Source organism: Phyllobates terribilis, unplaced genomic scaffold (genome assembly GCF_046119375.1).
Source record: "Phyllobates terribilis strain yellow unplaced genomic scaffold, ASM4611937v1 Scaffold_7__3_contigs__length_470593459, whole genome shotgun sequence".
NCBI classification, from domain to species: Eukaryota; Metazoa; Chordata; class Amphibia; order Anura; family Dendrobatidae; genus Phyllobates; species Phyllobates terribilis.
The window spans coordinates 237,921,915-237,943,194 of record NW_027362767.1 but is presented as its reverse complement, the minus strand read 5'-3'; the positions used below and the strand labels follow the sequence as shown (position 1 = coordinate 237,943,194).

The window sequence follows — 21,280 nt, the reverse complement described above, 5'->3', positions numbered from 1 at the left end:
GTTGTCTTTAGTTGTCAGTGGGGATCGACTAGTGCTCATCCCCCTCCATTCCCTAGCCAGGGCCAAACGCCAGGGAAAGACAGGGCAAGGATCCTGTGCGGCAATTGGTGCGGCACCAATATAGGGACATTAGGGGAGACAGGGTGATATAAGGTCAGCCTAGGAGGTCTCCACTATCCCCTTTCCCTAGAGTCTGGGCCCCCTTTTCCCCCTTCCCTTTTTTGTTGCACTTTGTCTTTCCTGCATCTTGCGTGACATTTACTAAAAATCTGTACCAAATAATTAGACGCACATAAAATAACTCCAGGGGAGATGAAAATGGGGGATGAGGTGGATGGGGGGCAATCAGTGTTCGAAAAACCCAATCAAAAGAATTGCAGAAAGGAGAGTTAACATTTTGATGTTAAAATTTGTCATGTGTTGTGCATGAATGTAAGGAATAAGGAGTTATGAGGGGGTTTGTAAAAATATTGTACAGCCCCTATCATAAAGTTATCCATAGAATAAAGTCTTGATAACGATCACTTTAAATGGTTTATCTCTTGAAGCTGATCCAACGATCACCGGATCACTGTTATTGGCAGGAAATGTGGTGTTCAGCTATTCATTTTTCCTACAGCGGCCACTACAGGATACATATAGTATTGCATCCTTGTTCAAATGAAAGGCCGGATTAATTTGTGTGTATATTCCCATTAGGCTGAGAACTTTGGGTCAGGAGACCAAGGCCAGTCTGTGCATCATGATCTGTATTCAGACCTCGAAGCACAGATGTGTGAATCTGGCATATATCAACTGGTCGCCATATTGAAAGCTTTTATTTCTCTGGAACCCTATAGTATGATTTTTATATTAACCTAATAGGATATTTTGAAAGGGATTGTTATCACAAGACAAACGCTTTCAAGATTTCACCATGATCATTGGCAACAATCATTATGGCACTTTGAATAATCAGTAAAATCCATTCAATTTACATTTTAAAATTCAGTATTTAAATTTTAGAACATTGTGAATGATTGTTTTAAGTCTTTGTTATTATTTTTAGTTAAAGGGGACTTTTCACTGGAATTTTTAATCTATACTGAGTAGCTCATCCAATTGTGACTGATCTAGCGATTCTGGAACAGTTTTTCTTTTTCTTCTGTGCCCCTCCGTTCCAAAGTTATGGCCCCTGGAAATAAAGATGCAAACAACTGGACGTATACCATGGAACGTCATTGTGGGCGTGGCCATGTTTTGATTGGACAGGATCACAGAAGAAAGAAAGCAAATGCCCACAGAGATCTTCTATGGTATACACCCAGTTTATTGAAGGGAAAATTTCATTTTTTTTCTAGGGGGCATAACTTTGGAACAGAGGGACACAGAAGAAAAAGGAAAACTGTTCCAGAATCAGTGGAGCAGTGGAAAATGGAGGAGGTATTCCATTTAAATTAAAAAAATCCAGTGGAAGATCCCCTTTAATGAACCATCCCCAACCTTGCAACAGTTTAAACAATATTGCATTGTTTCGGGATATGAATAAGATTTATATGTCTGTGGTTGTGACTACCCGACGCTCTCATTGGATCGTTTATGAATACCATCTGCAAAAGTAACGTAATTATAGGCAATCATGGCAGCTAATCAGACATGATGTAATAACGTGGTCTGGTAGGCATGCACTACTATATGCTTATAGATCTGTTCGGACTTGTTGCATTGGGCTGATTCGTACATACTATAGATTAGAGGTGGGAAATCTGACGTCTGGCTGGCAGTGTATGCTGGTACCCGCATACACATCAGATAATCATGAATCAGTCGATCAGACCCCTCACTGCTGCTAGAGAAGACGTTATTATCTGTTCCATAATCTTCTGGAGGACACATCAAAGCAGTGGTCCGATGCAGAATGGTCTCCAAGTGTACAAACTTTTTTTTATTTCAGCCAGTTGCATTAATATCGTCTCCCAGACTTTCTGTAGATTCCCCAAGAGTTCTAAGACTGTGACATAATAAGTAGCAGAGTTGGATCAGTCATTCTTTAACACTCCGGCCTCCGAGACACAGTTCCATGACTCCACTAATTTGAAGACCTTGTTCCAATGGGCGGCATCCCTCCTTCCAGTGCCCTGCATCCTGGCATTGCCAGATCTCTGCCATTTTTTGTATAAGGAGCTGTCATCCTCTTATGTCAGTGCATGCGCTGAATATGCACCACTAGCATATGTAGTAAATATGAATGCCACATACAAATACCCCAAGGGGGCCAAGACCCATATGGGCCATTGACAACAGCCTATATTGCTAAGTAATGGCTCAACCTCAGTTACTTATGAGGAAATCTTAGGGAATCCATGTGCAATAGCAGCAATGATTGGGTTTTCCAGTTTCGGAAGACCCCTGGCTGAAGTTTGTATAAAAAAAAAAAAAGAAGCAAACTGTGCTACTGACCCTCAGTGTACGTTTTTTTTAGGTGGGCACAAAAGTGCACTCTACCACACATGTGTGACCAGCTAAAAAAGATGGACACTGTCATAAGAGAGGCCAGACCAAGCACAAAGTACCTCCACCTTCCTCCTTATTGAGAATGGCTCCGTCAGCGGTTCTATCCAAATCGAGGTTTTCAGGGCTTCAGATTGTAGTGACAAATGCATGGCCCGGACATAATGTGAACATAGCCTAACGCAGGGGCGGACAAGGGCCCAAGAGGTAAGGAAGGTACCACCACCACCAAAGCAACAAAGAGCTTCTGTTATAGACACAACAGTTGTGCTACAAAGGGCCCATATACTGTTCTTAAACAGTGCTACAAAGGGCCCTTTTCTTTCTGTGTCCGCCACTGGCCTAAGGGAATGTATGTGTGGAATTGTCTGCAATCTGTGGCATCTGGATGAGATACAATCCATGTGGAATTTGCAGCATGTCAATTTCTGTTAAGGATTTTCATCCCTTTCAATATAGAGGATTAAATTATTCAGTTCTGCCACAAATGCATAGTAGAAAGAGCATTTTACACCTGCAAATTTGTCTGCTGATTTATGTCACAATCTGGTGGACATGAATAGATGCCTAATACCTTTCTAAGGCCGGAGAACTCCTTTTAGGGTAAGTACACATACAGCGGAAAAATCCACTGCAAATCGGGGTCACATCCACACCCCTAAGACGCTGGTCAGTCTCCAAAGGGAAAGTCCAGAGCTCTGATGTGAATTTCATACACATTAGATGGCTGTCAGTAGAACGACGGTTTGGGCCATCGTTCAGCTGACAGACGTCTCGGCTGTTTCTCCCATTCAGGAGTGCTCGTTCAGCCTGAGAAAGCTGCCGACTGACACATTGGTTGGTGGCTTATCTCCCGGAGGACAAAGCGATCGGCAGTCCGACATCGGGCATGCCTAATCGACATCTCCTCTGACCATCAGTCGGCCGGCGCCCCCATACACATTAGACCGTCGGTTGAACCCGTTGATATTGGTGGGTTTAGTCTAATGTGTATGGGGGCCTTTAGGCAGTCATGCCATACACAGCTTATTTCTGGCGATTATGGGTTAAACTTTCCAACCTAACATCACATTTTCGGCAGACGTAAGTTGTCCGTCAGCCATCGCAAATGATTGAGTACAATTTACAAAAATGTCATTAAAAGGCCGGTGATGTAACTTGAACCTCGTGGGCCGTAATGCTAAGTCTCCAATGATGTAGCACGAATCTTGGACATTTTTGGCCACTCTACGCTCCAGGGCACGGCTACAACTGCAACCCCTGTACTCAGTACAGTTACGCCCCTGTAAGCAGTCATGGTGTAAACCCACTCTTTACTTTCTAAAGAATTTCGGACTGACCTACAGTAATGGCCTCCTCCATTAATGAGTTGGAAAAGTATCGGCCAGTGACTTTGTAATCACGCAGTTAACCATTAATAGGTTCTCATCATTGTTAGACAAATTCCATTTCCTATTACCAGCACGGTGACAGCTCCCAACATGCTGGAGCCCAATTATCAGTATCTGTCGAGCAACGTTCTCCATATTATTGTTTTTTTCTAAAGCATTTAGTAAAGCAGAGTCTTCCGGTGACTCGGTTTAGCTTTGATCTGTGCTGAGATCTGATAGCAGGGAATGTGCCCTCCGGAGATGTGTTCTGACCAGTTACTGCTCCTGTCTGCAGCGACCACACAGTAATGGAGGCCGCCGATGCATTGTGAAGCGGAGGGAAGACATCAAAATTAAAAGTGCCGGATTCACATTTCCCTTTGAGTGATCCAATATTTGGAAAAAGTGACTTTTCGATAAAGGTGTATACGTGACGCATCTGCTTAGAGTCATTTCTGCAGATATTCATCAGTCTTAATCACCACCAGGGCCAGGTCCTTAAATCCCACATGATCGCCCAAAAGGGCAGAAGTGCTTAGCTTGTCCTCAAGCAACAGCAGAGAGAAGTATGGACCCATAATTGTAATATTGACCCAATACACGACACGGCTCTGTTCACACGTGATGCTAGCCTCTCCGGGATTTAGTGCTGAGCTCTCCATCTCCATCCAAACTCCGGCTTTTCCCCACTCCATTTTCCTCTCTTCAGCTACATTGATATTACAACATACTCATGTGGAGTACAGATGATGGCAGTGATGGGTCAGTCCCTCTCTCCTCCTCTAAGTGAGTGTTCTGCTTATTAGCCCATACTCATGTGGAGTAGAGATCATGGCAGTGATGGCTCAGCCCCTGTCTCCTCCTCTGAGTGTTCTGCTTATTAGCCCATACTCATGTGGCGTACAGATGATGACAGTGATGGATCAGCCCCTGTCTCCACCTCTGAGTGTTCGGCTTATTAGCCCATACTCATGTGGAGTACAGATGATGGCAGTGATGGGTCTACCCCTGTCTCCTCCTCTGAGTGTTCTGCTTATTAGCCCATACTCATGTGGAGTACAGATGATGGCAGTGATGGGTCAGCTCCTGTCTCCTCCTCCTGAGTATTCTGCTTATTAGCCCACACTCATATGGAGTACAGACGATGGCAGTGATGGGTCAGCCCCTGTGTCCTCCTCTGAGTGTTCTGCTTATTAACCCATACTCATGTGGAGTACAGATGATGGCACTGATGGATCAGCCCTGTCTCCTCCCCTGAGTGTTCTGCTTATTTGCACATACTCATGTGGAGTACAGATGATGGCAGTGATGGGGCTGCCCCTGTCTCCTCCTCTGAGTGTTCTGCTTATTAGCCCATACTCATGTGGCGTACAGATGATGACAGTGATGGATCAGCCCCTGTCTCCACCTCTGAGTGTTCGGCTTATTAGCCCATACTCATGTGGAGTACAGATGATGGCAGTGATGGGTCTACCCCTGTCTCCTCCTCTGAGTGTTCTGCTTATTAGCCCATACTCATGTGGAGTACAGATGATGGCAGTGATGGGTCAGCTCCTGTCTCCTCCTCCTGAGTATTCTGCTTATTAGCCCACACTCATATGGAGTACAGACGATGGCAGTGATGGGTCAGCCCCTGTGTCCTCCTCTGAGTGTTCTGCTTATTAACCCATACTCATGTGGAGTACAGATGATGGCACTGATGGATCAGCCCTGTCTCCTCCCCTGAGTGTTCTGCTTATTTGCACATACTCATGTGGAGTACAGATGATGGCAGTGATGGGGCTGCCCCTGTCTCCTCCTCTGAGTGTTCTGCTTATTAGCCCATACTCATGTGGAGTACAGATCATGGCAGTAATGCTTCAGCCCCTGTCTCCTCCTCCTGAGTGTTCTGCTTATTTGCACAAACTCATGTGGAGTACAGATGATGGCAGTGATGGCTCAGCCCTTGTCTCCTCCTCTGTGTGTTGTACTTATTATCAGAACAATCTCCTGCAGCAGCTGATCCCCAGAGCTAGTGACACAGGCACTTAGCTGCCCCATCACTGCCATCATCTGTACTCCATATTAGTACATTGTTATATCAATGCAGAAGAAGACAGAAAAATAGTCTGGAAAAAGCCAGGGCTTGGAAGCCACTTACATGCATTTTTTTTACATGAATGAAGACAAATCTCCTAATAAAGTGATTTGCAAAGTTTCATAACTTTCCTTGCCGGACAAAATTATTAAATTATTCTTCCTAAATTGACAGATATAAATCATGGGTAGCTATCATCAGGGCGTTATCTATTACCTGTATGGTGTATATCGCACCTATTTGTGGTCTCCCTATTAACCCATACTCTATTGGGGGAAAACGCTTCCAGACTGGATGCTTGGAGTGTGGAGCATATGTCTTAGGGTTCTCTAGACAAGAGATTCTCCTTTTTTGTCTATTGGGGCTACATTATTTTTAATGATAGTGGCTAAACTCTAATTTTTAGAGGCAAATTAAATATATATATATGAAGTCAGTAGCCGGAATGCCTTATAGGGAGCCTTGGTGTAGATACCCGCTATATGGGTATTAGAGAGGGGCAAGGGATGGGACTCTAAACTTTTTAGAACATATTTGACATTATGGTGAAAATATATAAATGTACCAAGTAGGTTATCGTGAATTCAGAGATGTTTTGTCTAGGACACGCCATAATTTTTCAAGGACTTTTCTTGCACAGCTAAGTCTGTCCAAAGGATCTTTCATATATTGCTGATTGAATCATGTGAATATTACTGGTTCTTTCTTGTCTGGAATAACCCATATACTGGGCATAGATGCAAGCTTATTGCAAATACATAGCCGGCTTTGGTACATACAATTTTTCATGAGGACGTATTTATAGGGGGTTTTATTAGACCAAATCAAAAATGCTAAAGTGCTTAAAAAAGTAAAAAAAAATGCCTAAAAGAAGTCAAATAATAAAAAAAAAAAATTGTATGGAATTTATACTTGCTGAATTTTTATATCCAGGTCAGTTAAGGCTATGGTAACATTTCCAGCTAGGGTAATTCGAGGCATCTGTCAGCAGTTCCATCAGGCAAGAATTCCCCAATATGCAGCAGTATTTTTCCAACCAAACAAAACAACCCCAATGGACCCTAAGTCAATGAAGTCCAACATGAGATAGATCTATCTCCATGTCATGGCTTCCAAAATGTGATGGTAGACTGATGGCCAATCTTAATCCGTTCGACCAAGCAAATGACAAAATTTTAGCATGAACAAAAGGGGCAATTGACCTAAGGTCTCCACCACTTTGTAGCCCCGTGGGGCATACATCATGGTTGGCTCCTTTAACCTGCACCATTTATTACTTATTTTACCCAATATCTTGTCATTCAAAACATTTCCAAATCTCCTGGTACAAGGTGCCCCCTCGCCCTGAGTCCTCTTGCACCATATGTTGATATTATACAGAGGTGCTTCTCACAAAATTAGAATATCATCAAAAAGTTAATTCATTTCAGTTCTTCAATACAAAAAGTGAAACTCATTATATAGAGTCATTACAAACAGAGTGATCTATTTCACGTGTTTATTTCTGTTAATGTTGATGATTATGGCTTACAGCCAATGAAAACACAAAAGTCATTATCTCAGTAAATTAGAATAACTAACAAAAAACACCTGCAAAGGCTTCCTAAGCGTTTAAAAAGGTCCCTTAGTCTGTTTCAGTAGGCTCCGCAATCATGGGGAAGACTGCTGACTTGACAGATGTCCAGAAGGCAGTCATTGACACACTCCACAAGGAGGATAAGCCACAAAAGAAGCTGGCTGTTCGCACAGTGCTGTATCCAAGCATATTAATGTAAAATTGAGTGGAAGGAAAAAGTGTGGTAGAAAAAGGTGCACAAGCAACCGGGATAACCAACACAAAAGTTATTATCTCAGTAAATTAGAATAACTAACAAAAAACACCTGCAAAGGCTTCCTAAGCGTTTAAAAAGGTCCCTTAGTCTGTTTCAGTAGGCTCCACAATCATGGGGAAGACTGCTGACTTGACAGATGTCCAGAAGGCAGTCATTGACACACTCCACAAGGAAGATAAGCCACAAAAGAAGCTGGCTGTTCGCACAGTGCTGTATCCAAGCATATTAATGTAAAATTGAGTGGAAGGAAAAAGTGTGGTAGAAAAAGGTGCACAAGCAACCGGGATAACCGCAGCCTTGAAAGGATTGTTAAGAAAAGGCCATTCAAAAATTTGGGGGAAATTCACAAGGAGTGGACTGCTGCTGGAGTCATTGCTTCAAGAGCCACCACACACAGACGTATCCAGGACATGGGTTACAAGTGTCGCATTCCTTGTGTCAAGCCACTCATGACCAATAGACAACGCGAGAAGCGTCTTACCTGGGCCAAGGAGAAAAACACCTGGACTGTTCTCAGTGCTCCAAGGTGTTGTTTTCAGATGAAAGTAAATTTTGCATTTCATTTGGAAATCAAGGTCCCGGAGTCTGGAGGAAGAGTGGAGATGCCACAATCCAAGCTGCTGGAGGTCTAGTGTGAAGTGTCCACAATCAGTGATGGTTTGGGGAGCCATGTCATCTGCTGGTGTAGGTCCACTGTGTTTTATCAAGACCAAAGTCAGCGCAGCCGTCTACCAGGACATTTTAGAGCACTTCATGCTTCCCTCTGCCGACAAGCTTTTTGGAGATGGAAATGTCATGCTCCAGCAGGACTTGGCCCCTGTCCACACTGCCAAAAGCACCAATACCTGGTTTACACACAACAGTATCACTGTGCTTGATTGGCAGCAAACTCGCCTGACCTTAACCCCATAGAGAATCTATTATAGAGAATCTATGGGGTATTGTCAAGAGGAAGATGAGAGACCCCAGACCCCACAATGCAGACGAGCTGAAGGCTGCTATCAAAGCCACCTGGGCTTCCATAACCCCTCAGCAGTGCCACAGGCTGATCCCTCCATGCCACATTGCCGCATTGATGCAGTAATTGATGCACAAGGAGCCCGACCAAGTATTGAGGGCATTTACTGAACATACATTTCAGTAGGACAACATTTCAGATTTTAAAAACATTTTTCAAGCTGTTGTTATAAAGTATTCTAATTTACTGAGATAATGACTTTTGTGTTTTCATTGGCTGTAAGCCATAATCATCAACATTAACAGAAATAAACACTTGAAATAGATCACTCTGTGTGTAACGACTCTATATAATATAGGAGTTTCACTTTTTGTTTTGAAGAACTGAAATAAATTACCTTTTTGATAATATTCTAATTTTGTGAGAAGCCCCTGTATGTCCTATATGGTAGTATTCAACTGCCGTATAGAATTTCTTGAGAATTACATGATGGCACTATAGGGGCATTGCAGTCTGATGTTTCTTTGGTTCTGATAGCACTGTTAGGCTCCGTTCATAGATCCATGTGGACTTTCCATTAATCTGTTCCATTGTAGAAACAAACAGAACAAGTGATCTGATGCATCAGTTACTCAAACGGAAGCAGAAGGCCCCATTGATCACTATATGGTCCGTTTGGTGTCCATTTTTTTAGAACACAGAAAAAAGGTTTTGTCCTCTTCTTCCCTTTGCATGAACAATGCGGCAGATCACTTCTTCCATTTGTCTGTTCCCGAATGACTGTGTGAACAGAGTTTTAGGCCAGTTTCACACATCCAACTTTAATGGTCCAAGTACAGACCGCAACATCTGAACCGGCAGCTGGACTTCTGACCAGAACTGAACAGCCTCCTATATGTTTATGAGGGTGTTGCTATTGGGACGGCCGGTCCGGACATTGCAGCTTGTACTTGGATTCTTAGCATCGAATGTGTAAAATCTGTCTTATTTGGAGACTATAAATCTGCACTATATGGCATCAACATTAATGTATTTTTGGCAAAATTATTCAGGCAATATTTTACTGCTTTTGAAAATGGATGAGGAACGAGCGCAGATGTTTTGCCCACAGGGCACAAATGTACTGTGTACTTCTTTTTGTTAAGCCATCATTATGGGTAGACTGAAAAATTCTGCGAGCCTTGTATGGTACTGTCAATTATAGATGAGCATTTTGTGCTCTTGATGCGGAGCTGCGAGGGTTCCTCTGACATTCTCTCATTCTTGCGGTTTGCGTTGTTTTGCTTCCACGCCTTTCTTCCTACTCTTACCCCAGGTATGGCGCTATGGGCTTCAAGTTTAGACATTATTCCTTTATGTCTCACCGAATCATTGATCCTTTGTGAACATTCAAGTCCAAACGCCTCATAAACTGTAGGTTCACCTTTAGTAAATCCACACTTATTGCTCAAGCGGGAGATAAAGGATGTCATGTCATCGTAAGCCTGTCTTATGGCAACCTGCGTCATATATACTGTATGTCGTAGATTTATCCCCTGTGGATTCTCTGTAACTGAAAATCCAATGCGGCAAAATTCACACCAAATTGTGCAGATTCATCACCAATTTTACCCTTTGAATTGCTTTTTCAGAACAGTTCTCATTTGTGGCTTAAAGGGGGCACAGGGTGGGAGGGTGGGGGTCTTTAGTGTTGAACTCCTTAGAGTTTGTCTCCATTTGGACAAGGGATTCTGTTAGGTAAATGGGTAAAAAGATACACCCAAAGCAAAGTAGAGGTTAGGGTTAAACGAGGGGCATTACTGGAGTAATATGGGCCCCAAAGCAACTTTTTGATCTGGCTCCCTCCCACCAACTTGTTCATCAGATGAAACAGTGACACTGAACCTTTCTTGCCTCCATATAAGAATAATGCCCCGTCTGTGCCCTCCGTAAGGCAGCGGTGACCACCATGCGTGGAATCACAGTATCTGCACCGGGCTGTTGAGCTACACCATTTACCTCTAACACCCTTTTCCGCGCCCGAGTCAGGATGGGATCCTGTAGCTGAGCTGTCCCAAACGTGCCCCGGGACACTTCCAGCCCGGGGATCAATGGGATATCCTCGACCTCTCGTGCCAGCACCTCTAGGGGAAACCTATCGGGGTTACACTCTGTCCCTAGGTTGGACACCCCTACGGCAGGTACACCTGACTCGGGTTCTTCGGGTACAGCGCTCGTAAAATTTTTTTACAGGGGAAGAGTGTTTTTTGTTTTTCCAGAGCAGAGGCAAGTCTCTTCCCAACACAGTCCCACAGTCCCATAGGGAAAAGTTTTTACCACCCCCACCACATGTTTCGTGTCCCCACATGACGTGGACAAAACTACCTCCGCGGTTGGGTATTCTCGGAGATCCCCATGGATACACACAACCCCGACGGTCCGTCCACTGGGGTTGTCTCCTGCTACCAGCGACTCATGTACCAAAGTCACTAGGCTCCCCTAGTCTAAGAGGGCCTCCGTTGGGTTCCCATTAACCAGTACCTGTCACAGTTGGGGTTCACTGTCCGGGGGGTCGGCACTCGCAGAGCAGACGGTCTGGGTGTACAGTGAGACCCGGCGGTTATAACCGCAGTCCATGGGCTCTGTAGTCAGGGGGCAGTTAGCAACCACATGTCCCGGCCCCTGACACTGCCAGCACCTAATGGCGGAGGTACTGTTAGATCTTGTGACCGTTTGGGAGGGAACCGGTCTCCTGCCACTCTCACTTCGGGGTTCCCTTTCAGCACGGGTACGGTGCTGACTGTCCTCAGCAGAGGGACGCGACCCCTTTCCCGGTTCCTGGTTTGGCAGGGTCCGGCATGACAGCCGCAAGGGGGCAGAGTCCCGTATAAAGTCCTGAGTGGTCGAGTACCGCTCGATCAGGCTGACCACCTGGTCGAGGGTGCCGGGGTCCCCTTGCCCCACCCAACATTGGATAGCGGACGACAGAGTCCTCACCAGCCGGTCGACGACCACCCTCTCCACCATCTGGGCTGGAGTCAAAGACTCAGGCTGGAGCCACCTCCTTACCAGCTGCAGAAGGTCATAAGCCTGAGACCGAGCGGGTCGGGTCTCCTGAGCCCTCACGTATGTATTGACCCCCAGTCGGGCAAGGATCTCACCTTTGAGCCTCTGGTAGTCCTGGGCGTCCTCCCGACTGAGGTCGAAGTAGGCCTTCTGGGCATCGCCGACCAAAAACGGAGCCACCACTTCGGCCCACTGGCCGGTGGGTAGGTTTTACCGCTCTGCTGTGCGTCCATAGATGGACAGGAAGGCTTCCACGTCGTCCTCCGGTCCCATCTTCCTCAATGCTGAGCGAACCTTGTCCCGGGCCTCTCGACGTTCCCGGGCTGGTGCCATCGGCGTCTCCCGCAGGGCTGTGAGCTGCTGCACGATCAGCTCATTGGTGTGCTGCTGCTACTGCTTGAGCTGCTCCTGCTGCTGCCGCTACGTGAGGACCAATTGCCTTAACAGCTCTTCCATTTTGTCCACGGGTTGGCCTGAAAGGTGGCCGGCCAGATTGTGGTCATGCAGCTACCGATGTGGTATGCCTCAGTCACAATGCCCGCATTCTCCACCAAGCTGTAAGACGGCGGTGTTTACACCGTGCAGTAACTGAGGCAGTGACCCAAGCAAGTCGAACGTAAGCAGCTTTTATTCAGCAGACTCACGGGTAAACAGAAAAGTCCCTTGGTTCGCAGCTGGGTTAACACAAGTCCATAACAACGGTTGCCGGGGGCAATGGCCGCCCCAGGCCGTTCAGAGTCTGACGGGTGCAGAGCCTTCCCAGGCGTGGGTTCAGCTGATCACAGGCCTGCCGAGCTTTCCTGCTATTCTCCTAGCAGGTCCCAACACTGAACAACACTAATCCTTACTGCAGGGTTTATAAAGGACCTGTGGCAAGAGCCACTGGAAAACCCGGGTTGGATGGAGGAGGCCGCCCCACTGCCTTCCTGTAGCCTCCTCCAAGAAATGAAGGCCCTGCCGGGTTTTACTTAATCTGCCTTAGCCAGATGGCCTGACTAGGTCAATGCTCACCTTCATTCCTGCATTGCAGCTGCAGGTGTGTCTGTGACTACAATGCACTCCAATGGGTTTAATAGGACTCTGTACACATTCTGGGGGAGATATAATGTCCCTCGTATACGATCCCGGTCACTGCCTCACATCTCATATACTAATGTCCCTTTCTGCGCCCTCATATATACAGTAAATAAGTACCCCTGGCTCTCTAATAATAATGCCCCTTCTGTGCCACGATATAAAAATAAAATATACTTCTCTCCATCCATATACAGTGGGTACGGAAAGTATTCAGACCCCTTTAAATTTTTTACTCTTTGTTTCATTGCAGACATTTGGTAAATTCTAAAAAGTTAATTTTTTTCTCAGTAAAGTACACTCTGCACCCCATCTTGACTGAAAAAAACAGAAATGTAGACATTTTTGCTAATTTATTAAAAAAGAAAAACTGAAATATCACATGGTCATAAGTATTCAGACCCTTTGCTCAGTATTGAGTAGAAGCCCCCTTTTGAGTTAGTACAGCCATGAGTCTTCTTGGGAATGATGCAACAAGTTTTTCACACCTGTATTTGGAGATCCTCTGCCATACTTCCTTGCAGATCCTCTCCAGTTCCGTCAGGTTGGATGGTGAACGTTGGTGGACAGCCATTTTCAGGTCTCTCCAGAGATGCTCAATTGGGTTTAGGTCAGGGCTCTGGCTGGGCCAGTCAAGAATGGTCAGAAAGTTGTTCTGAAGCCACTCCTTTGTTATTTTAGCTGTGTGCTTAGGGTCATTATCTTGTTGGACGGTGAACCTTTGGCCAAGTCTGAGGTCCAGAGCACTCTGGAAGAAGTTTTCATACAGGATATCTCTGTACTTGGCCGAATTCATGTTTCCTTCAATTGCAACCAGTCTTCCTGTCCCGGTAGCTGAAAAACACCCCCATAGCATGATGCTGCCACCACCATGTTTCACTGTTAGGATTGTATTGGGCACGTGATGAGCAGTGCCTGGTTTTCTCCACACATCCCGCTTAGAATTATTATCAAAAAGTTCTATCTTTGACTCATCAGACCAAAGAATCTTATTTCTCATAGTCTGGGAGTTCTTCATGTGTTTTTGAGCAAACTGTATGCGGGTTTTCATATGTCTTGCACTGAGGAGAGGCTTCCGTCGGGCCACTCTGCTAGAAAGGCCCGACTGGTGGAGGGCTGCAGGGATAGTTGACTTTGTGAAACTTTCTCCCATCTCCCTACTGCATCTCTGGAGCTCAGCCACAGTGATCTTGGGGTTCTTCTTTACCTCTCTCACCAAGGCTCTTCTCCCATGATTGCCCAGTTTGGCTGGACGGCCAGGTCTAGGAAGACTTCTGGTGGTCCAAACTTCTTCCATTTAAGGATTATGGAGGCCACTGTGCTCTTAGGAACCTTGAGTAATGCAGAAATTCTTTTGTAACTTTGGCCAGATCTGTGCCTTTTTAGAATTTACCAAATGGCTGCAATGAAACAAAGAGTGAAAAATGTAAAGGGGTCTGAATACTTTCTGTACCCACTGTAATACAAAGAACTCCTTCTGTGTGTCCATATAGTAATGCCCCCTTCTTTACCTCCATATATTAATAATGCCCCCTTCTGTACCTCCATATATTAATAATGCCCCTTCTGTACCTCCATATATTAATAATGCCCCCTTCTGTACCTCCATATATTAATAATGCCCCTTCTGTGTCTTAATATAACAATGCCCCCTTCTGTACCTACATATATTAATAATGCCGCTTCTGTGCCCCTCTATATATTAATAATGCCCCTTCTGTACCTCCATGTATTAATAATGCTCTTTCTGTGCCTCCATGTATTAATGATGCCCCTTTTGTGCCACCATTTATTAATAATGCCCCCCTTCTGTGCCTCCATATATTAATAATGTCCCTTCTGTGCCTCCATATATTAATAATGCTCCTTCTGTGCCTCCATATATTAATAATGCTCCTTCTGTGCCTCCATATATTAATAATGCCCCTTCTGTGCCTCCATATATTAATAATGCTCCTTCTGTGCCTCCATATATTAATAATGCCCCTTCTGTGCCTCCATATATTAATAATGCCCCTTCTGTGCCTCCATATATTAATAATGCCCCTTCTGTGCCTCCATATATTAATAATGTCCCTTCTGTACCTCTATATATTAATAATGTCCATTCTGTACCTCCATATATTAATAATGTCCCTTCTGTACCTCTATATATTAATAATGTCCCTTCTGTACCTCCATATATTAATAATGCCCCCTTCTGTACCTCAATATATTAATAATGTCCCTTCTGTACCTCCATATATTAATAATGCCCCTTCTGTGCCTCCATATATTAATGTCCCTTCTGTACCTCCATATATTAATAATGCCCCCTTCTGTACCTCAATATATTAATAATGTCCCTTCTGTGCCTCCATATATTAATAATGCCCCTTCTGTACCTCCATATATTAATAATGTCCTTTCTGTACCTCTATATATTAATAATGTCCATTCTGTACCTCCATATATTAATAATGTCCCTTCTGTACCTCTATATATTAATAATGTCCCTTCTGTACCTCCATATATTAATAATGTCCCTTCTGTACCTCTATATATATTAATAATGCCCCCTTCTGTACCTCAATATATTAATAATGTCCCTTCTGTACCTCCATATATTAATAATGCCCCTTCTGTGCCTCCATATATTAATGTCCCTTCTGTACCTCCATATATTAATAATGCCCCCTTCTGTACCTCAATATATTAATAATGTCCCTTCTGTGCCTCCATATATTAATAATGCCCCTTCTGTACCTCAATATATTAATAATGCCCCTTCTGTGCCTCTATATATTAATAATGTCCCTTCTGTACCTCCATATATTAATAATGCCCCCTTCTGTACCTCTATATATATTAATAATGTCCCTTCTGTACCTCCATATATTAATAATGCCCCTTCTGTACCTCCATATACAGGATGGTCCAAAAGTAGGTGGCCAGAAAATAATAACATTTATTTTGATTTATATATAAAATTATATTTACTAGCACAAGTGTAGCACCCTGAGGATTCGGCTGCTACAGGGGTATTGCACCTCAACCCAGAGGTGTGATATTCCACTCCCGGGTAAGGATGGAGTGTGGAACTGAGCTCAGAAAGCTGCATGCACTACACACATCCCATTTCCGAGGAACAGACCAACGGTACTCCCACTTAGAAATGTGCAGGTACGACAGAGTCTGTTCCTGGCTGGAGTGGGAGGGGGGTGGTACATCCCAGTAGTGTAGGGGCAGATAGGGGGAGCAGCCTGGGTAAAGATAGGAGCTCATTGGGTGCTGGTCACCTGAGCTCACACATAGAGGGAGTATTTAAGGTGGGCACCATCTAAGATCAGGGTCAGTCTGTGAGAAGTCAGCCTGTGGTAGCGAAGACCTTGCAGAGCAGTGGAAGAGAGCAGAGGAGCAGAGCAGCCCCAGGCCCAGAGTGAGAGAGGAGAGAACGAAAGACCCAGAGGGGGAGAAAGAAGGAACTCTGAGAACCCAAATACAATCACAGGGTGAAGAGTTGGCAACAGGGTACCGGATCCCAAACTGGTGGGGGCTACAGCATACCTCAGCCAGAGACCGGAGGTCGTGGGCAGAATCTGCCACGGCCACCCACTAAATCCACCCGGAAGGCAGACCACGCATAGGGTCAGGGAACCCAGAGGCAAGGGTTCGCCAACAAGAGGCCCGAGGGAGCCGGACATAGGTGGATCCCTGGTGGGGAAGGCCAGAGACGAGGACAAGACAGAACGGGAGCTCAGAACCACGCTCCAGAACTACTTGGGGGTTGGCCGAGTCCAGGACCTGGTGGACGCAGCACGGCTCGGGTGGTCACTCAAGGCCGGAGTGACCGGAACATCTGCAGTAAGTAAAGAACCCTGAACTGCACAACCCGACTCTGACTCCCATTACCATCTTCCCTGCACTTCCACAACCACCATCCTCTGCACCTGACCCCCTGAGGCTATACCCCTCCCGTTGGGGGTTATACTACCTAGCTGCACAAACACCATCAGCCTCAGCGGACCCTGCTGCAGCGGCGGCCGTAGTGACCGCAATTCAACGGGTGGCGTAGTCGACATAAAGAACTTTAGTAACATCAGTAAGGACTGCCACACACTGAGCTTGACACCCTGGGCACGGACCGGGTCACAGCCACTCGGAGACTACAACCCCCATCTGATCCGGCTCCGGGTATTCCCCTAAAGAATATGGCCCAGGGGGCGCGTCACAAGCATAACATTGACAATTACATTTTATTCTGAACAATAATACAAAAGCCCTTAAATTTTATCAGCGCAGGGGCTCAAACTGTTTTCCATTACAATTTGCACAGCTTTGAAGTCGCCTCTTACGCTTCGACAAACTTTTTTGCACAAGTCTCTTTGGGTATTAATTTCTTGAATTGCATCTCTTATGTAATTTTTCAGATCACTGACACTTTTTGGTTTTCGACTATAAACTTTGTCCTTGAGTGCTCCCCAAAAGAAAAAATCCATTGGGATCAAGTCTGGTGAACGTGCCGGTCAATCAAGTGGGCCTCTTCGGCCAATCCATTTATTAGGAAATATTTCATCAAGATACTCGCGGACTACTCTTGAATAATGTGGAGGGGCCCCATCTTGTTGGAAATAAAGGTCATGTGAATTAGGCTGTTGCTGCAACTGGGGAACAACTTGATTCATTAGAATTTCGAGATACTTATCTCCTGTGACTGTTCCATAACCTTCATAACCTTATTACACTTTCTGTCCACCTACTTTTGGACCACCCTGTATTAATAATGCCCCTTCTGTGCCTCTATATATTAATAATGTCCCTTCTATACCTCCATATATAAATAATACCCCCTTTTTCCTCTATATAATAGTAAGTCCCTGATTCCATGGCCTGTTTGTGTCTCTCGATGAACTATGCGGCTTCACTACTCCTTCCTGCAGCTTTCGGCCTGATGCCAGCAGCGTCTCTCTGATTTTTTCCATACACACTCGACCTCTCATAGGTGAGAGCAGCTGAAGCAGCTTGTGACTTACTAGAGTAAGTGGTGGTGCAGGGATCCAATGGCTCTCTGCTCCTCCACAGGTTTCAGCAGTATATTCATGCATATACAGCTGAGACAAGTTCGTGCCTGGGGATCCGGCAGGTCTTCTCCTCTGGGCCCGCTTACTGTTGCACCCTCTGCCACTGTGATCGATGCATCATTGGTTAGAGAACCAGTTTTGCAGCATAATAGCGATAACAAGTTAGAGTTCTGCCACATTACTTTCCTGGAGTCCCAAATGGAAACCAATATTAATGTTTGCCAACCGTGATGTCAGATTTACATTACTCCCTATACTGAGTACTGTGCAGGAGCAGCAATCAGATACCAATTTCGTTGGAGGCCAGATTATAACCTTGTTTGGTTGCACTGGTCGGCCAACTAAGAGTGGGTTCAGGTGGCCATAACTAAAACTTGGGCCATTCACGACCACACGTTGCCCCATGCTCTCATCCGCAGAGCAAACTATTTTTGCCAAAATGTATGAAACCTAGAAAAAGTCATAGACAGATTTATATTTTTCCCATATGTGATTAAAAAATGTGATTAATATCAGTGATTTTCATTTCTGTACTAGGGACCGGAGGTTAATGTCACAGGTCAAGGTCAGCCATGTTACTCCTGCAAGGAGCGGTGCCCAGGTTTCCTTGCACACAGATGGAGGTATGTTTAAATATAATCATTTTTTTGTTCTCCTTGTATATATACATCCTTGAATATATATGTGTGTCCTCCATGGAGATGCCTCTTCATTAGTGAGAACAGAGAGCGACTACAAAGAACAACTCTCACTCTGACAGCTTGGCACAACCATATATTAGTACTGCTTTCTTTTCGAGTGTGCTTTTTTTGGTCAGTTTTTACAATCCTCGTTAAATCAATTTTTTATGAAGGGAAAAAAATGATTAGCTTCCTCTATCCACGTAAAATACAGACCCTACATGGACGACATACATGTGATATTCATTTTCCCATGGGGCAACTTCAAAGTAAGACAGGTCTCTTTTTTTTTGTGGACAGTTGGTCTGGGGGGTGGGGACAAGTGAAATGGCACATTGATTGTAATGGGTCTATGATCCATCTGTAAAAATACCGTACATGACATATGTACCAAAAAAAACTGAGTCTCTACCAGAAGGTTTTCATTTTCCATCACACAGATCTCACAGTATAACTTTGGGTCACTTTCACGGTTGAGGGTCGTTCCCACACCCAACTCACTAGCTTAGCCAAATCTTCCTAGAACTTAACTGATCCTTCCAGGACACACCAGAAGCTTCATGGCAGCCAATCTCCCCATACACACCAGTCACCAGTCATTCCCATGCTTACAGCCCCACTCAAACCCCTCAAAGGCCATAAAGCTCTCACGTCCTTTCCACCCACTTTCGAAGAATCCTGCAGAGGAACCCACAAGTTGCCGTTTCTCGTGGCTAAGATTTTACCAGCTCACTGTGTGCTCCTCAGTTTCCTTCAACAGGCCTTGCTAGGTGACACCATGATGGTACCTCTCACCCAAAACCCTGCAGCCTCTCATTCCAGACCATTGCCTCTCGCAATGAAGACCAGACTTCCACTATAGACTAGCCAGTCTGGCTCCCAGCATACCACCATGGTCACTGTGGACTAGCCCTAGCCTAACAATCACATTGACCCATCGTAGATTTTCCAGGACCATCCACACTCAGCCCATTGGTGCCAAACCAACTTCTTTTATCAGCTCCTCTATGCTTCTCCCATCATAGTTATGGTGCAGTGTCTCAGTATGACAATGGGCACACTTACCCCCTAGTCACGGTCTACCTTGGCGTACATTGAGGCTGGTGCACAGTCAAAAAGAAAGCTAGAAAGCACAATTGATTATGGTTGACTATGCTTGAGGGACCTGTTTACTAGATATGAACATGTTCTGTAGACCTAAGAAGAATCTGTTCCAGTTAAAGCCACATAATTTTCGGTCTACATTTTATCATCCTATATTTTAACTATGGGAGAGATATTTTCTTAATTTCTAGGCATCAGGACAATGCCAGGATAATCTCCAGTCATGCAGTCCTATTGATGTGTCACATTCCTCAGAGTTCCTAAAACAACTTACTTTTCATTGACTTGGCTCTCTGACCTAGCGTAGTCTAAAGTTCTAGGAAACTACATCGCCTGTAAATGCAAAAGTTTGTGTAAGTGGTCAGTAATGTGGATTTACAAGCACAGCATTTCTCACTCTTGGATGACTCCTTTTCTTTTTTTTTCCGTTAATTTTCTGCAATAACAATCTTTTCTGTGCTCACCAGCCTTTCTGGTGCATCTTATTTGCAAAGGGAGCTGCATGGGGAAAAGGGGCTTTCATTTAGCATATTAGGCATCGGCCCCACTATCAGTATTTGGTCAGTATTTTTTCTCAGGAGCGGGAACCAGGTGAGGAACAATCAGAGAAAAGGTATAATAGAAACAAGTCACCAATTCTGCATTTATCACCCACTCCTGGTTTTGGCTCCCACTCCTGAGAAAAAATACTGACCGAATACTGACCAAATACTGATAGTGGGGCGTGGCCTTAAGTTTACAATATGGTGAATCTAGAAGTGGCGAGGTATTCAGGGGAATACACTGTGCAAGAATGACCATATAGCAAAATAAAAATGGCTTACAGCAACTCCCTACTCGGTCCCTGGTCTGTGTCCTCAGTAGCTCTGACCCCAATACACATTACGCAATCAAAGGGATCACATGAACCTATATTTCTTCCATCCCTACCACAGCAGTACAGGCAGGAGCTTTCTAGTTGCTTCTCTGTGACCCTTTCCAAAGTCCTGGTAGTGCACCAGATATAGCAATACTCACCCCCACTTGCTAGCTAGCTATGACGCAGCCAGTTTCTACCGGGCTCCACAGTTCTCCTCTTCCTATCAAACTGCTCCATTTGAGTTCTTTTCCTATTACTTTTTATTCCAGGAAGATCTGCCAGCATTGTCACTGTCCATGGGAAGATCATGGGAGTTCCACGTCTCCTCAGGAATTAGAGAGATCTCTATGTCAAATGGTAGGAGCAAATCGCTTATCCTCAGGAGAAAGCAGTTCTGACTCTGCCTTTGAGAAATATGCATGGGTGCCCAATGGACTAACGCCTGAGCAGGTATCACTTATCTTCACAGTAATAATTGATGGTAAAATATATCATGCCAGTCAATAAATGTATGTTATGGGATTTTATCTCACTCAGGTGCACCAATATTTCAGATGTTTGCCAGAGGACAAAGTCCCATATGTCCAGAGTATGGGAGAAAGATACAGACTAAGGCAACTTCTACACCAACTACCCCCACATGACTGTGAGGTAAATATAATGGTTGAGGATTAAACTAAGCCTTAAATATCTTACCCTCTTTTTGTTTCTTAGCAATATTAGCTAGCATT

General features: G+C 44.7%; 1 protein-coding gene across 3 annotated transcripts in view; it reads left to right on the top strand.

The window, feature by feature from the left end:
* PRICKLE3 (prickle planar cell polarity protein 3) overlaps positions 1-21,280 on the top strand; it is a 29,864-nt gene that overhangs the window by 2,895 nt on the left and 5,689 nt on the right. The window contains exons 1-4 of one of the 3 annotated variants that reach the window (XM_073639894.1): positions 16,105-16,689; positions 18,444-18,529; positions 20,819-20,999; positions 21,087-21,200. In XM_073639894.1, coding sequence (XP_073495995.1) covers positions 20,904-20,999; positions 21,087-21,200 — 210 coding nt within the window. In that variant the 5' untranslated portion in view covers positions 16,105-16,689; positions 18,444-18,529; positions 20,819-20,903. Of the gene's footprint in view, positions 1-16,104; positions 16,690-17,723; positions 17,828-18,443; positions 18,530-20,818; positions 21,000-21,086; positions 21,201-21,280 lie in introns of those variants that run through there. The other 2 variants (XM_073639895.1, XM_073639893.1) reach the window with 2 other exon arrangements.